General features: G+C 46.7%; 1 protein-coding gene across 3 annotated transcripts in view; it reads right to left on the bottom strand.

The window, feature by feature from the left end:
* Window positions 1-623: 623 nt before the first annotated feature.
* The window catches only part of KLHL32 (kelch like family member 32), a 117,058-nt gene continuing 101,197 nt past the window's right edge, over window positions 624-16,484 (bottom strand). For all 3 annotated transcript variants that reach the window (XM_060237385.1, XM_060237396.1, XM_060237415.1), the window contains one exon: window positions 624-1,973. In XM_060237385.1, coding sequence (XP_060093368.1) covers window positions 1,812-1,973 — 162 coding nt within the window. In that variant the 3' untranslated portion in view covers window positions 624-1,811. The remainder of the gene's footprint in view (window positions 1,974-16,484) is intronic.

The following is a 16,484-nucleotide window of genomic DNA, read 5'->3' as shown; positions in this document are numbered from 1 at the left end:
CTATCAATGGCTAAAGGGACACACACACACTAAGTTCAGAGGCATTATGCCACTGAATATTTTTTGTTGGGCATTATTTTCTTTTTGGTGCATGTGGGCATCTATGATATCGCCAACCACTGTAGGAAATATGATGCTGGACAAAGGCCTTGTCATAAGTGATTCAAAATATCATGGAATGCAAACTCTTGGACCCTTGTGGCATATTAAATTAGTCCTGATGGATTCTTCTCCTTTTAATAAACCTGGCAGGCAGGGCAGTTGCCCCTGCCAAAATGGTCCAGTCCTCATTACATTTGGGAAGCATTTCTTGTTAAGTATGCTTGCTTTAGTTTGAACAAATCCTTGTTAGTTGCTCCCTTAGTAGTTCTGCTTATACAGCTTATTCCTGCTCACCGGATTGTACTGGATACCAAATTTCTCTGTAAGACTAACTTCCAGCAACAGAAATCTAAAATCATTTGGATGGATGGATTAAAATATTGCCCTCTAATTTCTTTCACCAAGTGAAGATTCAGGAGTATTTCATAAATTTCTAGGGGCAAGTGCAAATGGGTATACAGATCTAGTAAAAACTCGACAGATACTCAACGTGTTACTTGAACGACACTTCAGGAGAATGATCAAATTTAGCATTTTATCACAGATCTTTTTTAAAAAGTAAACTGCAAATGTCAGAACCACTTCTACATTATTCCCCATCAGTTATCATTTTAAGCAACAAATCCCATTGCTTGAAGTGGTGAACTGTTCATATGCCATTCTTTGCCGCTTTTGCCAAATGAACATTCTGGAGTTAAACAAAAGTTGCACTTTGGATTAGTGGTTCAGTGGAAAGCCCTATGCACGCTGCCCTGGGGCTGCCAACAAGCTTTGTTACGAATAAACAAATTGTGTTCTAATTCCATCACTTTGCAACATGTAGGCATTAATCTTGACCACTTTAAAGTTAGATTTTACAAAGACTTCACAAAGATTTGCTTTGCTTACTCCCACCACCTGTGTCCTCAAGTCCATGAGTGAACAGCTGCACATAGTTGCCTCTTCTAGGTCTAGCAGCAATGTGAAGTCTGACTCCAGCCCACCTTGTCTTCCCCATGAGGCAAAAGTGAGGAACACCCAGTTGTTCAGAAGCTAGAAAACACCTTATTTCACAGCTGCAGATCAGATATGCTCAAAATAGACAGATCACATTTCCAGGATTTTTGATCCACCAAAGGCTAGTCAACAAACATGAAATGCCAGTTATTTCCATGCCTTTTAGGGAATCCCGTCTCCCTTCATGTCCCCCAGTTTGAAAAGCCTTATCCTAGAAAGGCAGACAGCCTGTTTGTGGGGTTTTTTTAAAAAAAATACATCTTCAATTAAAAGCTTGTTAGTTTTTGTTTTAGGTTCCCTTCACAGTTTATAATTAAAGCATTAGTAGCAACAAATTGTGAAATTTAATCTGAATTTAGCATCCCTTTTTCCAAAGATGTTAAATTGCATATGTAGCATTGGCTTGTTCTTACTAATTTACATCATCTTGTATTTTTGCAAAGCACTTTGGAAATGGAGAGATGTCCTGGTCAGATAAGCCATGGAAATGTTCCTAGAATGCTTAGATATTAGTCTCCCTTGGAAGTATCAGCTGAGGTGGAGGGTCAGCCTTCACTGTTACAGTTCAGTCCTTTATGTTTAATGTTTTTATCTTCCTCCTCTTCCTCAATGTAATTCAAGGAAGAATTCTGTGTTATTCCTTCCTTTAGTTGGTTTGAAGGTGAAATTCAGGCCCAAATGGAGGGTGCTCTCTTGTCAGATGTGTTCCTTTCTCACACAGTGCCAATCTTGTGATGAGGCACTTGCAGAGGCTGCAGGTTTGGGCACGTGGAGTAGGGAGCCGGAAGGAAGCAGGCTGCTATTCCATTCGAAGCAAAAGGCAAAGTGGGCCCATAGAAAACTTCTTCTTTTCCTTCCCTGCTAACATCCAGCACCTAGAAGGGCAAAAAAAAAAAAAAAGGGTGAGAACCACAACACTGTCAAGTGCAAGCTGGAATAGCACTTAATAACACCAATGGAGAAGTGAAACAGTTTTCCACATTGGGGATTAGCTGATTTATCAGTTCCATACAATGAATATTACATGTTGTTAAACAGAAATGAAACACTGGTAGCATTCAGAACCTTACAAGGTGCAGCTGTGCAAGAATCGATGGCTGCACTACTGCCCCACTCTTTCAGGCCTGGTAGAACAAACTACCTGACTTCAGCCTGCAAGTGGGGGCTGGATGTGTCACACTTCTTAGTGCTTCATCTAGTTAAAAAACACTTGTAATTGCAAAAGGCAAATCAATCTTCTCTCTTCAGAGCAAATTACACAGCAAGGACTCTACTTAAAGTATGGAGAGTCTCCCCCCATCCCAGATATACCTAGGGTTGCCAACCTCCAAACAGGACCTGGAGAGCTCCCACTGTTACAGTAATCTCCAGGCAACTGAAATCAGTTCCTTTGGAGAAAACACCTGCTTTGGAAGGTGGACTCTATGGAATTGTACCCTGTCCAAGTCCCTCCCTTCCTCAAACCCCACAAGTAGGCGGTGACTATCCTTCAGTCATTGCCATCTAAAGCTACTGTGATACCACTGAGGAGAAAATTAAGCATCACTGCAGCCTCCAACTCAGTAAAGAAATGCTTGGTTTGCATAACAGCTGCATTCTCATTACAAGATTTCTATGCCATTGATGAAATAATAAACTAGAATTTATCATTCAAAATAATTAGCCTCATATCTGTCCTTGTTTAAAATGGTTTTTAGAAACCTACTTAAAGGGGGAAGGGCATGTTTACCAATTATAAAAGTGTTTTGTAGTGACTAAGGATTTTGTCCTTTTGTTTCACTATCTGAAATGGCTTATGTGAGCCAACTGGTGAAAGGCTCAGAAGACAAGCAAATTTTAAAAACCCTGCTGAGAAAACTTAAAGTGGAAAAAAATGCACTCCTGAAGAAGGCTGGGCTGCTGAGGAGCCTGATTCTGCCGGCAGCACAAAAACTCATCTTTTGCCTACAGAGGCAGGGCAAGTGATACTGTCTAATGTTTATAGAATGCCTTGGGGAGGGCAGAGAATGTGTGCACTTCCTGAATTTAATTTGGAGGGGAGAGTATAAGCAGTGAAAGGGCTGGAGCCAAAGGCTGTGATCCAGCTGTGAAGTGCCAGCCTTCGTGAAATCAACTATATTTGCACATATTGATCAGTGCAAAAGTGTAGCAAACCCCCCCCAAACTTGATAGAAATATTGGTCTCCACAGTCTTCCCCAACTTGCACCTATGCAAACAGTAATTTGCATACATGCAAATCTTTGCAAACTGCCCTCCTTCCTGGTTTTTTTGTCATTTTCATGACAGACTTTTGTCAAGTTTTTTTTAAGTACATTCTTGCTCTCAAAACCACTCAGAAAGACAAAAAGAAAGTTGTGTAGTTTGTGTTAGAACTCCAACTCTGACAATTCCATATAGAAACTATTGAATACAGTCTGAAGACCTGACATGGAGCCTACAGAAAGTAATCACTGTAACCACCCAAGTAAGCATTGCAGTTATGTGAAATGAGTCCTAAATGCATTCCCTGCCCAAAATTTTCATGTACATTAACAGCAGTGGCCAGTTACTACTAGCCTGCTGTGCTCTCTGTGCTTTTTTGCATCAACTGTGTGTTGAATGCTTACATGCCAATGTAGAATACCACAGAACAGACAAGTTAATGCAGGATTTTTAAAATCAATAGTTTCAAACTAGCTATGTTAGTTGCAAGAGGGTTTCCCCCACTTTGTGGAGTTCCTTGGTGTTCACTTCCCATTTCTTGCACAGAGCTTGCAAAACCCCATCCCCATTGCTTGGATTCTTGTGACTCTGTGCTTTGAGATCAGTCCTTGGTTCTGTACATTATAACTGCTTGTGTTTGGTTTGCAAAATCCCTCCTTTGTTTGAATTTTTTTTGTGTTTGTGTGAGGAAAAAACCCCTTACAGAACATCATAGTCACCAGCCTGGTTGCCAGAACACCTGGAGAAGTAACTTACACACGTCTGGCCAGAGAGTGTGGCTTTGCCTAATCAGGCATGGAAAGGACTTGTACAGTACTAGTAGCCACAATGCTACTATAGCACTCGAAACCAGTGAAAGAGTGCTAACCAGGAGAACAGATGGTTTCCCTTCGCTTCATGTGACGTCCATCTTGGCCGTGAAGTGGGAGAAGTTGTGCTGCCAGGAGCTATCCAGGCAAGCGGTTTTCAGCACTGACCACGGAATCCACTGTGGGAGGCTAACACCACACGCAGCTATCTTCCTAACATGCCAGACTCCATTCCAGCGAAGCAAATGGCTCATGTACTCACCAGATGTCACCTTCACATACAGCAATCAAGCTTATCCCAGGCATGGACAACTGCCCAACTGCCACAGTCTTTGTCCAAAAACAAAGACTGATGCCAGTGGAAGACTGAGAAGAAGAAAGACCATCTCCACCCTGAGCCAAGTGTCTTTGTGTAGACTGGGTGTTACCTTAGACAGCAATTTGGCCATCTATTGTCACCATTGCATCTAAGTTCAACCACTCCCATGTACCTCCACCCCAGTAGTTTCGCCCTTTCTTTCCCTTGACAGCTACCCTGAAGCGTCCCACCTTGGCCCATTGTTACCTGCAGGTCCAATCAGGTAACTAGTGCCAAGACCTCATTGGCCAGGAGCAGGCAGCCAATTAGGTGGCTCCTCCAAGCCAGCCATTGGCTACTGCAAAAGTTCAGCCCTTATGGTCACTGCAGAGCCTCCCCTTTTTCTGAGGTCATGCACCAGCTGACCACTTTCCTCCTCCCTCGTACCACCCATCCCCTGAGGGCTCAAGGTAGTCCTTATAACCTGTGGTCTAGCTACCCACAGGTGCGCTTCTAGCAGTATCCCAATTCCGCTGTCTAGATCCATCCCCGATTCTGAGGCCTAGTTTTGGGTCCCCTCTCCCTCGTCCTCGCTCGTCGCCATTGGAGCCTTACTTGAAGACTACGATCGGTAATTATCACCCTGTTCATTTACCCATGTGTTTCTCTATCTCTCTCTCTGATTTCCTTAGGACTGTATGTGTGATTTTATGAGTATTTTATCTTTATATTTTCTACAATGAATTTTAATTGCTTTTACTTAATTAGTGTCCCTGGCATATTTGAGCAATAGTTTCTGGACGTGAAGCCTGTCTACATAGGTTCTGATCCTTATTAAAGTGCCCACCTGTCAATTCAGCAACATCGGTTTTGAGGGCATTTCGGCTTACATTTGGCTTGCAAAATCCCTCCTTTGTTTGAATTTTTTGGGACTGCTTTGCGATCATCCCTTTTAAGTGTGCAATGCTAGTGGCACTGGGTTCTGCACATTGTAACTGGTTGTGCTGGGCTTGCAAAAAATCCCCCTTGCTTGGATTTCTTGTGACTTGTTTTGAGATCAGACCTTTTAAGCTTGCAATGCTAGTGGCACTGGGTTTTGCTAGGCATTCTGCACATTGTAACTGGTTGTGCTGGGCTTGCAAAAATGCCTCCCCCTCCTTTCAGTTTGCACTGCAGGGATTCTCTGGTTTGACATGATACCCCTTTTACTTGCATTGTTATAGTGACAGTGGGTTCTGCTGGGCATTCTGTACACTGAACTGGTTGTGTTGAGCTTGCAACCCCCCCCCCCCCCCCTTGCTTGGAGTGTTATTCTGTGCTAGACATCAGTCTTGTTGAGCTGGCATTGCCACCATGGCACGGGATTCTGCTAGACACTCTTTTATTGTACTGGTACTGCTGGGCATTCTGTAAATTGCACTAGTTCTACTGCAATTGCAAAAAATGCCCACCAACAACTTCAGTTTCTATGGCAGAGATTCTCTGGCTTAACTTTAGTCCTGTTGGGTTTGCAGTGTCACTGGTTCTGCTGGGTTTGCAAAAAAAAATACCTCCCCCCCCCTTCAGTTTCTACTGCAGAGATTCTCTGGAACTTTGATTCTGTTCTGCTGGGCTTCTATTGCCTTTGCTTTTTTATTGCTTTTTTCTCCATTGGATACAATGGAGGATGGGGCACCTTTTTTGGGGGGGGCTGTAACATGGACCCTGTACATTCAATCCTCTACAAATTTGGAGGGCAGGTAGAGGAACACCAGCCGGAGATCCCCTATGAATTTGGTGTCTCTAGTGTGCCAGGAAGCCATTCTACTGTGTCATGAACCAAATGTGTTCGTTTAGCCCCTAAACATTCATGAGAATTTGTGCTTCATGAACTGGGCATGCCATGAACCATTATGAACCACATGTTTCTGATTTGTGTCCATTCCTAGGTACAACTACTACCTACTCAAAACCAAGACGAATGTGGCTCTGACAGCTCACATGAGAGGGGCCCAGATGAAATGGTCCAACCATGGAAGCTAATTCTACTGAATTTCAGATTGCTCTGGAAGATTTTAGGATTCCAAACATGCATTATGTTGAGGTTGCAGCAGAATCATGGGATGTGAAGTTCCTCTAAGCTATCAACAAACTTGCCCTTCATCAACCTCTCCCACCCTTGGGATGAAACCCAGCCCCCTGGTTTAGCACAGAGCTGAGTGATCTGAAATGGGTTGGCAGACATCTAGAATGGTATTGGTGGAGAAATCATACTGAATCTGGCCTATGAAGCAGTGCTGACATATGAACATATAAAGTTGCCTTGTACTGAATCAGACCCTTGGTCCATCAAAGTCAGTATTGTCTACTACTCAGACTGGCAGTGGCTCTCCAGGGTCTCAAGCTGAGGTTTTTCATGACTATTTGCCTGGACCCTTTTTAGTTGGAGATGCCAAGGATTGAACCTGGGACCTTCTGCTTACTAAGCAGATGCTCTACCACTGAGCCACTGTCCCTCCAGTGGCAAAGAAAACTTTCTATTATATTATCAACTAGTTCACATCCATTCCAATTATTCAAGATAGCTCAGCATTTGCTGGTGCCTAAATCTGACCCTATTATTATTATCATCATCATTATCATTATTAGTTTATTTATATTCCACCCATTCCTCCATGGGAGCTCAGGGAGCAGTACATCAATATAGATAATAAAAACACAATAAAATCAACTACAATAGCTAGTTAGTAGTACAGGATGGTATTTATTTATTTATTACTTTTCATTTATATCCCACCCTCTCCGCAAGCGGACTCAGGGCGGCTTACAACATTATAAAACAATTAATCCAATAAAACATATAAAACCATAATTTACATATCAACTTTAAAACCATTCTATAGCACTATTTCAATCCAGTATAGGCGGTATTGACTTCTTAACTATGATCAGACCCACTGGTGTCCGGTGGCAGCCCTTTTTCAGTTAGACCACAAAAGCCTGTTTAAACAGTTTGGTCTTACAGGCCCTGCGGAACGCAGATAAATCCCGCAGGGCCCTTATAGCTTCTGGGAGGGTGTTCCAAAGTTCTGGCGCTGCCACCGAAAAAGCCCTGGATCTCGTTACACATAGCCTGGCTTCTCTTGGGCCAGGGGCGGACAACAGATTTTTTGTCCCTGATCGCAGTGCTCTCTGGGGGATATATGGGGAAAGGCGGTCCCGTAGATAGGCAGGTCCCTGACCATAGAGGGCTTTAAAGGTTAATACCAACACCTTGAAGCGAACTCGGAATACAACAGGCAACCAGTGCAGCTCTCTCAGCATTGGCTGAATGTGCTCCCGTCGCGGCAGCCCCATTAGCAGCCGTGCCGCAGCGTTCTGCACTAGCTGTAGTCTCCGGGTTAGTGTCAAAAGTAGCCTCATGTAGAGAGCATTACAGTGATCTATTCTTGAGGTGACCGTAGCATGGATTACCGTCGCTAAGTCGTTGCGCTCCAGGTAAGGGGCCAGCTGCCGTGCTTGCCGAAGATGAAAAAAGGCAGATCTAACAGTGGCTGCCACCTGAGCCTCCATTGTAAGGGAGGACTCAAGGAGCATGCCTAAGCTCTTGACCTTAGGGACCGGTATCAATGGTACCCCGTCAAGGGCCGGCAGCTGGATCTCTCTCCCCGGACCGCCCCGACCCAGGTAGAGAATCTCCGTCTTCGTCAGATTCAATTTCAGCCGACTCAGTCTGAGCCAAGAGGCCACGGCTTGTAACGCCAGGTCTAGATTTTCCAGGGTACAGTCAGACTGGCCACCCATCAATAGATAGAGCTGGGTGTCATCCGCATATTGATGGCAACCCAGTCCGTACCTCCTGACAATCTGGGCAAGGGGGCGCATATAGATATTAATTAGCATCGGGGATAGGACCGCTCCCTGCGGCACCCCACAGCTAAGAGAGTGCCTCTGGGATGCTTCCTCCCCTATCACCACCCTTTGTCCCCGATCTTGGAGAAAGGAGGTCAGCCACTGTAAGGCCAATCCCTGAATCCCCACATCGGCAAGGCGGCTAGTCAGTAGCTGATGGTCAACCGTGTCAAAAGCGGCTGACAGATCTAATAACAACAGCACTGCGGAACCGCCATGGTCCAGATGTCGCATAAGGTCATCTATGAGGGCGACCAGAACTGTCTCCGTCCCGTGACCTGGCTGGAAGCCGGAATGGAATGGATCCAGTGCGGAAGTGTCCTCCAGGAATCCCTGCAGCTGAATCGCTACCGCCCGCTCTATGACCTTGCCCAGAAAGGGAAGGTTTGACACCGGCCGATAGTTCGCCAATATGGCCGGGTCTGCTGATGGTTTTTTTAAGAGGGGACGGACCACTGCCTCTTTAAGAGGTGTGGGAAAGATCCCTTCAATCAGGGACCTGTTGATAATGTCCTGTAGTGGTTCACGCAGCCACGTTTGGCTAGCCTTTATAAGCCAAGACGGGCACGGATCTAACCTACAGGTCGTAGGGCGCACAGCTGCAAGGATCCTGTCGACTTCCTCCAGACTGAGTGGGCCGAAGGAGTCCAAAATTGGACCAGAAGACGTGCTCGGTGCCCCAGGTTCATCTACTGTATTAATTATAGCGGGTAGGTCGTGTCGGAGCGACGAGACCTTATCTGCGAAAAAACTCTCAAAAGCCTCACAGCCTATTTCCAATTCTCTATTATTTTGTTTGCCCTGCGGCAATTCTGTTAATGACCGAATTATACTAAACAATTGTGCTGGGCGCGAGATCGCAGATGCGATTCTGGATGCAAAGTAATCCTTCTTTGCAATCCGAATAGCCATCTCATAGGTCCTCATAAATGACCTATATGATGTTCTCGTAGCTTCGTCAGGAGCGTAGCGACATTGTCTCTCTAGTCGTCTTAATCGTCGCTTCATTGATCGCAGCTCCAGGGTATACCACGGAGCGGATCGTGATCGAGGATGAAGAGGACGTCGGGGAGCGATTTCGTCGATGGCCTCGGAGAGCCGGTTATTCCAGGTCTCCACTAGCTCATCCAACGAGTCGCCAGTGGGCCAAGGATCCCGTATAGCTGTTTGAAGCCGCAACGGGTCCATCTGACTACGCGGGCGAGCCCAAATCTGCTCACCGCCTAAACGGGACAGGGGTGGCATGTCCACACGAGCCTTCAGGCCTTCAGGGCCTGGTGGTCAGACCATGGCACTGCCTCGGCAGATATCTGATCCACTACTACTCCCGCCGCAAAGATCAGGTCTAGTGTGTGTCCAGCCTGATGCGTGGGCGCTGTTACATATTGGGAAAGTCCTAGTGCTGCCATGGAAAGCACCAGGTCCGTCGCACGAGTGGACATTGAAGTCACCCAGGACTATAAGTCGAGGGTGCTCCAATGCCCAGCCTGCTACAGCCTCCATCAGGGACGGCAGGGTCCTGGCCAGTGCGTTAGGCGGACGGTACACCAGGCAGATTGCCAAACTCTCCCCAACGTCCCACACCAGGCCCACACACTCCACGCCCTTGATCTCTGGCGGCGGAAGTATCCTGAAGGAGCAATCCTCCCGTATGAAAAAAGCCACCCCTCCCCCCCGCCTGCTGGTCCGGGCCTGGTGAAGGACGGAGAAACCAGGCGGGGCCACTTGGGAGAGAGCAACTGTCTCCCCCTCCTGCACCCAGGTCTCCGTCACACAAGCCAGGTCCATGTCCTGCCTGATGAAAAATTCTTGCAGGACTGAGGTTTTATTATTTATGGACCTGGCATTGCACATCACCAGGGACGGAGGCGAGTGTTGCCACTTGGTACAGTAGTGTGGAACCGCAGTGTGGTACTGCAGGGCGGTACCACAGGGAGGCCGACCGATTTAACAAGCTAAATGTTCCAATTAGCAGTGATACTTTAGCCAGGTTTTTTGCTAAAAAAATGTCAAGAATACATTCTGATCTGGATGCTAGTTGTAACATAGGCACATAAGAAGAAAGGCTTACTACACCGCCTGGTCTGTTTATGGATTACTTTCACCTAGTTTCTGTGATGGATATAAGATCTTAGGGTCTGTGAAGACTACAATTTGTACTCTGGATCTGTGCCCGCCCTGGCTGCTAAAATCATGTGAGAACCACATCAATAAGCCCTCGGCATCTGTTGTAAATCAGTCACTAACTAAGATCACCTTCCCTCAGTCACTTGAAGAAATGGTTATCTGTCCACTACTCAAAAAGCCATCCCTACAGGGGAAAAATGGTGTGGCAAATTATCACCTGGTCTCTAATCTACCCTTTCTAGGCAAAGTGATTGAGAGAGCAATAGTGGACCAAGTCTATCTTCTTGAATAATTCATCTGCTCTAGATGCTTTCCAGTCTGGCTTCAGGCCAGGCTATGGGACAGAGACGGCTCTTTTAGCTTTAGTCGATTACCTCCATCTAAGTATAAATAAAGGCCAAACCTCTCTGTTCCTCTTATTAGATTTATCTGCAGCCTTTGACACAGTAGATCATGATATCCTGTGGAGGTGCCTGGAGACACAATTAGGTATTAGAGTTCCACAGTGCACAATTCTATCCCCTATATTTTCAATCTCTGTAAAAAGCCCTTAAGACAAATCATTCCTATTTGGAGGGTTAATTGTCATCAGTACTCTGATGATACTCAACTCTATGTATCCTTATCCAGATATCTCAGTGATATGGTAGAGGTCCTAAGTCACTCCTGGCCAGAGTGGTTAACTGGCTAAAAGTGAACAAATTAAAGCTAAACCCTGAGAAAACAGATGAAATGATGGTTGAGAAGGTGGAAGTCTTGAAGGATGCTGCTCTTCCAGGTTTTGATGGAGTTCAACTGATTCTTGCTGACAGTTCAAATCCTTTGTGTTTTACTGGATCTAGCTTTATTACTAGAGAGCAGCTGCAAAAAATGTGTTCTACAAACTCAGCCTAGCCCATAAGATGGCCCCTTATCTTGATATGGCTAATCTGGCCACCTGGATCCACACCACACTAGACTACTATAATGTCAAATACGTTGGGCTCCCCTCTAAATCATTCAACCAGAATGCTATGGTTTGGCTATTATCATAAGAACATAAGAGAAGCCATGTTGGATCAAGCCAATGGCCCATCCAGTCCAACACTCTGTGTCACACAGTGGCCAAAAAATTTATATATATATATATATATATATATATATATATATATATATATATATATATATATATATATATATATATATATATATATATATACACATACACACACACACACACACAATGGCTAATAGCCACTGATGGACCTCTGCTCCATATTTTTATCTAAACCCCTCTTGAAGGTGGCCATGCTTGTGGCTGCCACCACCTCCTGTGGCAGTGAATTCCACATGTTAATCACCGTTTGGGTGAAGAAGTACTTCCTTTTATCCCGTTTTAACCTGTCTGCTCAGCAATTTCATCGAATGCCCACGAGTTCTTGTATTGTGAGAAAGGGAGAAAAGTACTTCTTTCTCTACTTTCTCCATCCCATGCATTATCTTGTAAACATCTATCATGTCACCCCGCAGTCGACGTTTCTCCAAGCTAAAGAGTCCCAAGCGTTTCAACTTTTCTTCACAGGGAAAGTGTTCCAGCCCTTTAATCATTTTAGTTGCCCTTTTCTGGACTTTCTCCAATGCTATAATATCCTTTTTGAGGTGCGGCGACCAGAACTGCACACAGTACTCCAAATGAGACAGCACCATCGATTTATACAGGGGCATTATGATACTGGCTGATTTGTTTTCAATTCCCTTCCTAATAATTCCCAGCATGGCGTTGGCCTTTTTTATTGCAAACGCACACTGTCTTGACATTTTCAGTGAGTTATTTACCATGACCCCAAGATCTTTCTCTTGGTCAGTCTCTGCCAGTTCACACCCCATCAACTTGTATTTGTAGCTGGGATTCTTGGCCCCAATGTGCATTACTTTGCACTTGGCCACACTGAACTGCATCTGCCACATTGACGCCCACTCACCCAGCCTCAACAGGTCCCTTTGGAGTTCCTCACAATCCTCTCTGGTTCTCACCACCCTGAACAATTTAGTGTCATCCACAAACTTGGCCACTTCACTGCTCACTCCCAACTCTAAATCATTTATGAACAAGTTAAAGAGCATGGGACCCAGAAGCTAGACAGAGCATGCATATTTATTCTCATTCTGCAGACTACTCTATTGGCTGCCCATTTGTTACCGAGCCCAATTTATGGTATTGGCTAAGACATACAAAGCGTTTCATGGTCCCTTTTCTGTAGAACCACCTCTTCCCCCTATACTCTGCCACCAGACGCGTAGGGAGGGGGGGGCGGCAAGGGCGGTCCGCCCCAGGTCTGGGGGTCCACGCGTTGGCAAGGGGGGCCCCCCAAACAATGGCCGTGACGACGTGACGTTGCTGCGCTGAAAGGGGGGGGAGAAAAAGAATGGAGGCGCCCGCGGCGCCCGACAGCGAGGGGGAGCGCGCGCACATGGCAAAAAAAGGGGGGTGGGGAGGGGCGCGTGCACGCACGTCGGGGCTCCTCGTTCCCTTCCCTTCCCCCCCTTTTTTTCCCCTCACTCTCTCACACAATCGACGAGCTGAATGAAAGCAAAGCGCGGGAAAGGCTTGTCGCTTCTCCTCTCTTTCGCTCCCTCGCCTCAGAAGGCGCGCGTGCGCACCAGCCTCCTTCTCGGGCTTCTCCCGCGGTTGGCGGTTGCCGTCCACTCCCCTCCCCCCGCGCGGGAGAAGGAGGCTGGTGCGCACATGGAGGAGGGGAGAACAATGTATGGAACTGTGTGTTTAAAGGAAACGGTTGTCTCCGGCCCACTCCTCCTTCTCGAAGTCTGGAGGGGGGGGGGAACGAGCTGAACTGAAGCGAGGTTTACACAGCTTTATGAAAAACCGATGTGTCAACTTGCAGTCTTGTGAGCAAAAATTCTACTTCGCAAGCTACTGGCATTGAAGTTGTGAGCCATTGCATAAATTAGTGTGCTCTGGGGTCATTCTTCCTGAGCTAAGAGAAAAATGTGGGAGCTGAAGGCTAAAAATCTGTGAGCTAGCTGGCACTAAGCTGAGTTAGTTAGTTCACTCTAAGTTGAGGGAACACTGCTCAGCAGTAGTTTTTTAAAAAATGCTGATGTGCCATTATGTTGATCTGCTGTGGCAATGACTAACTTCTTTTTGAGTAAGTCTCTGATAGTTTTCATTGCAGACATATAACGGAAGCTGTATTGGCTGCACATTGTTCATAACTGGGGGGGGGGGGGAAGGACTAAAGTTTTTTTTAATGAATTCTGGATATTAATATATTGCAGCTATAGATAGCAGTGATATTTTAATACATAAAACTATTTTGATCTAGCTGTTAGCAATTTTTTTTTAAACTCCTCCAGTAGTGGGGTGGGGGGCGTGGCACAGAGTGGTAAGCTGCAGTCCTGCAGTTCAAGCTCTCTGCTCAGGACCTGAGTTCAATCCCAGCGAAAGCTGGTTCAGGTAGCCAGCTCGAGGTTGACTCAGCCTTCCATCCTTCCGAGGTCGGCAAAATGAGTACTCAGCTTGCTGGGGAGAAGTGTAGATGATTGGGGAAGGCAATGGCAAGCATTGTGAAAAGTACAATGTAAAAAGTCTGCCAAGAAAATGTTGTGAAAGCGGCATCACCCCAGAGTCAGCGACTACTGGTGCTTGCTTGCACAGGGGACTACCTTTGCTTTTTTTAGTGGGGGGAGGGCCATGACCTGGACAGCCCAGGCTATCTCCCTCTCATCATATCTCAGAAGCTACACCATCTGGCTCTTAGATGGGAGACCACCAAGGAAGTCCAGTGTTGCTACAGAGAGGCAGGCAATGGCAAGCCACCTCTGTACATCCCTTGCCTGACAACTCTGTGCGGTTGCCATCAGCGATGACTTGAAAACAAAAAAAGAAAGAAGTGTGGGATGGAACAGCCTCCTTGGAGCATCAAGGCAAGCACGGCTTCTTTTGTAGCAGGAGCTCCTTTGCACATTAGGCCAAACTCCCCTGATGTAGCCAAAACTTCAAGAGCTTACAGTAGGCCCTATAAGCTCTTGGAGGACTGGATACATCATGGAGGTGTGGCCTAATATGCAAAGGAGCTCCTGCTACAAAAGAAGCCCTGAAGGCAAAGAATTTGCTCATGTGCAGAAATTCAATTAATAATAAATGAGGCCAGCACACAGGCCTCGTTTCCTCCTCCCTTCGTTCCCTGACATCACCCACAATGATCTGTGTAGAATGAGCATGAGGCCTTGGCTTCATCTTTGCCTCTTTTTTCTCCTTTGCTTTCCATCTTCAGGCTCTTGCCAAATCATGAGGTTTCTTCCTTGACAGGACCCAAGCACTGATTCAGTGTAAGGGAGCTTTGTGTTTGTGACTGGATTAGACAATACTGACTTTGGTGGACCCAAGCACTGATTCAGTGTAAGGGAGCTTTGTGTTTGTGACTGGATTAGACAATACTGACTTTGGTGGACCCAAGCACTGATTCAGTGTAAGGGAGCTTTGTGTTTGTGTCTTCTGGTGCAATTTTGTTCTCAGATCCTGTATTTACTTCATCAGTATATGGGATAAGGCACTTTCTCAACTGTGCTGCATAATGCAGCCTATTTATTTTGTCCTGTTGGCTCTATCTGCGCCACCTTCATCACTTTCGGGGTGTGGATCCCCCAGTGGGGTGGTCTCACGACTCCCTCCGCCGGCTGTTTCTGATAGCCCTGCCCCCCTCTTTCATTTGATATGTGTCCCGTGCGGGTGCCACCCTCCCGCCGGGAGATGCCGCAAAATGAAGCCCCTTGAGGCTTATGGCTGCAGGGCTCGGGGGAAGCGAGCTAGACTGCTGTTCTTTTGAGGGGTTATAGAGTGTTTCGAGCCCGTCCCTGTGGCATCGGTCCCATCGTTGTGGGGCCCAGGGGGCCGGCGCAGCGGCACGCTGAAGCAGCCTGTCGGTCACTTCCGGGTTCCTGTCCTGCATCTCGACCTGTGTTATTAGTGACAGGCTGCTTCGGTGGGCCGCTGCGCCGCCCCCCTGGGTCCCACAACGATGGGACCGATGCCACAGGGACGGGCTCGAAACACTCTATAACCCCTCAAAAGAACAGCAGTCTAGCTCGCTTCCCCCGAGCCCTGCCGCCATAAGCCTCAAGGGGGCTCATTTTGCGGCATCTCCCGGCGGGAGGGTGGCACCCGCACGGGACACATATCAAATGAAAGAGGGGGCGCAGGGCTATCAGAAACAGCCGGCGGAGGGAGTCGGGAGCCCACCCTACTGGGGGATCCACACCCCGAAAGTGATGAGGGTGGCGCAGATAGAGCCAACAGAGCAAACAGGACAAAATAAATAGGCTGCATTATGCAGCACAGTTGAGAAAGTGCCTTACCCCATATACTGATGAAGTATATACAGGAATTGAGAACAAAATTGTTTCCGGCGGTGATATTTGGGGGATTTTGGGGGACGTCACAGGAAGTGCTGTGAAGTCACTTCCTGTTTCCGGCAGTGGCATTTGGGGGAAATGATGTCATTTGGGGGAAGTGATGCCACAGGAAGTGATGTCACTTCCTGCTTCTGGCAGGTGGCGCGGGGGGAATGATGTCACAGGAAGTGATGTCACTTCCTGTTTCCGGCGGTGGCATGATGTCGCCGGAAGTGACGTCGCCGGAAGTGACGTCACTTCCTGTTTCCGGTGGTGTGCACACACGTAGGGGGGCCCACATAAATCTTGGGCCCCGGGCCCCCAAAGCCGTAGCTACGCCCCTGTCTGCCACAACACCTTTGCTCACATCAACAGGGGCTTCTATGGTTGCCAACCTGCAAATGGGAAAAATTAACAATTACTTATACACATGCTTTCTCTGTTTGGGCTCCTGCCTTATGGAATGGCCTGACAGAGGAGGCCAGGAATGCTCTCACTCTCCTGACTTTCCACAAACTATACAAAACTGAATTCTTTGAGAGAGCTTTCTACACAGGTAATAGGATTGCACTGTACAAAACTCCTTATGAACTTACTTGGATAAATTAGGGACTGTGACTGCTGTATATAGCTTAAGGTAAGTAGGATCCTATTATGTATTCTATTC

The sequence above is a fragment of the Heteronotia binoei genome, chromosome 1, assembly GCF_032191835.1.
Source record: "Heteronotia binoei isolate CCM8104 ecotype False Entrance Well chromosome 1, APGP_CSIRO_Hbin_v1, whole genome shotgun sequence".
Classification (NCBI taxonomy): domain Eukaryota; kingdom Metazoa; phylum Chordata; class Lepidosauria; order Squamata; family Gekkonidae; genus Heteronotia; species Heteronotia binoei.
Note: the sequence above shows the minus strand (reverse complement) of the source record. Positions and strands in the feature narration are given on the sequence as shown.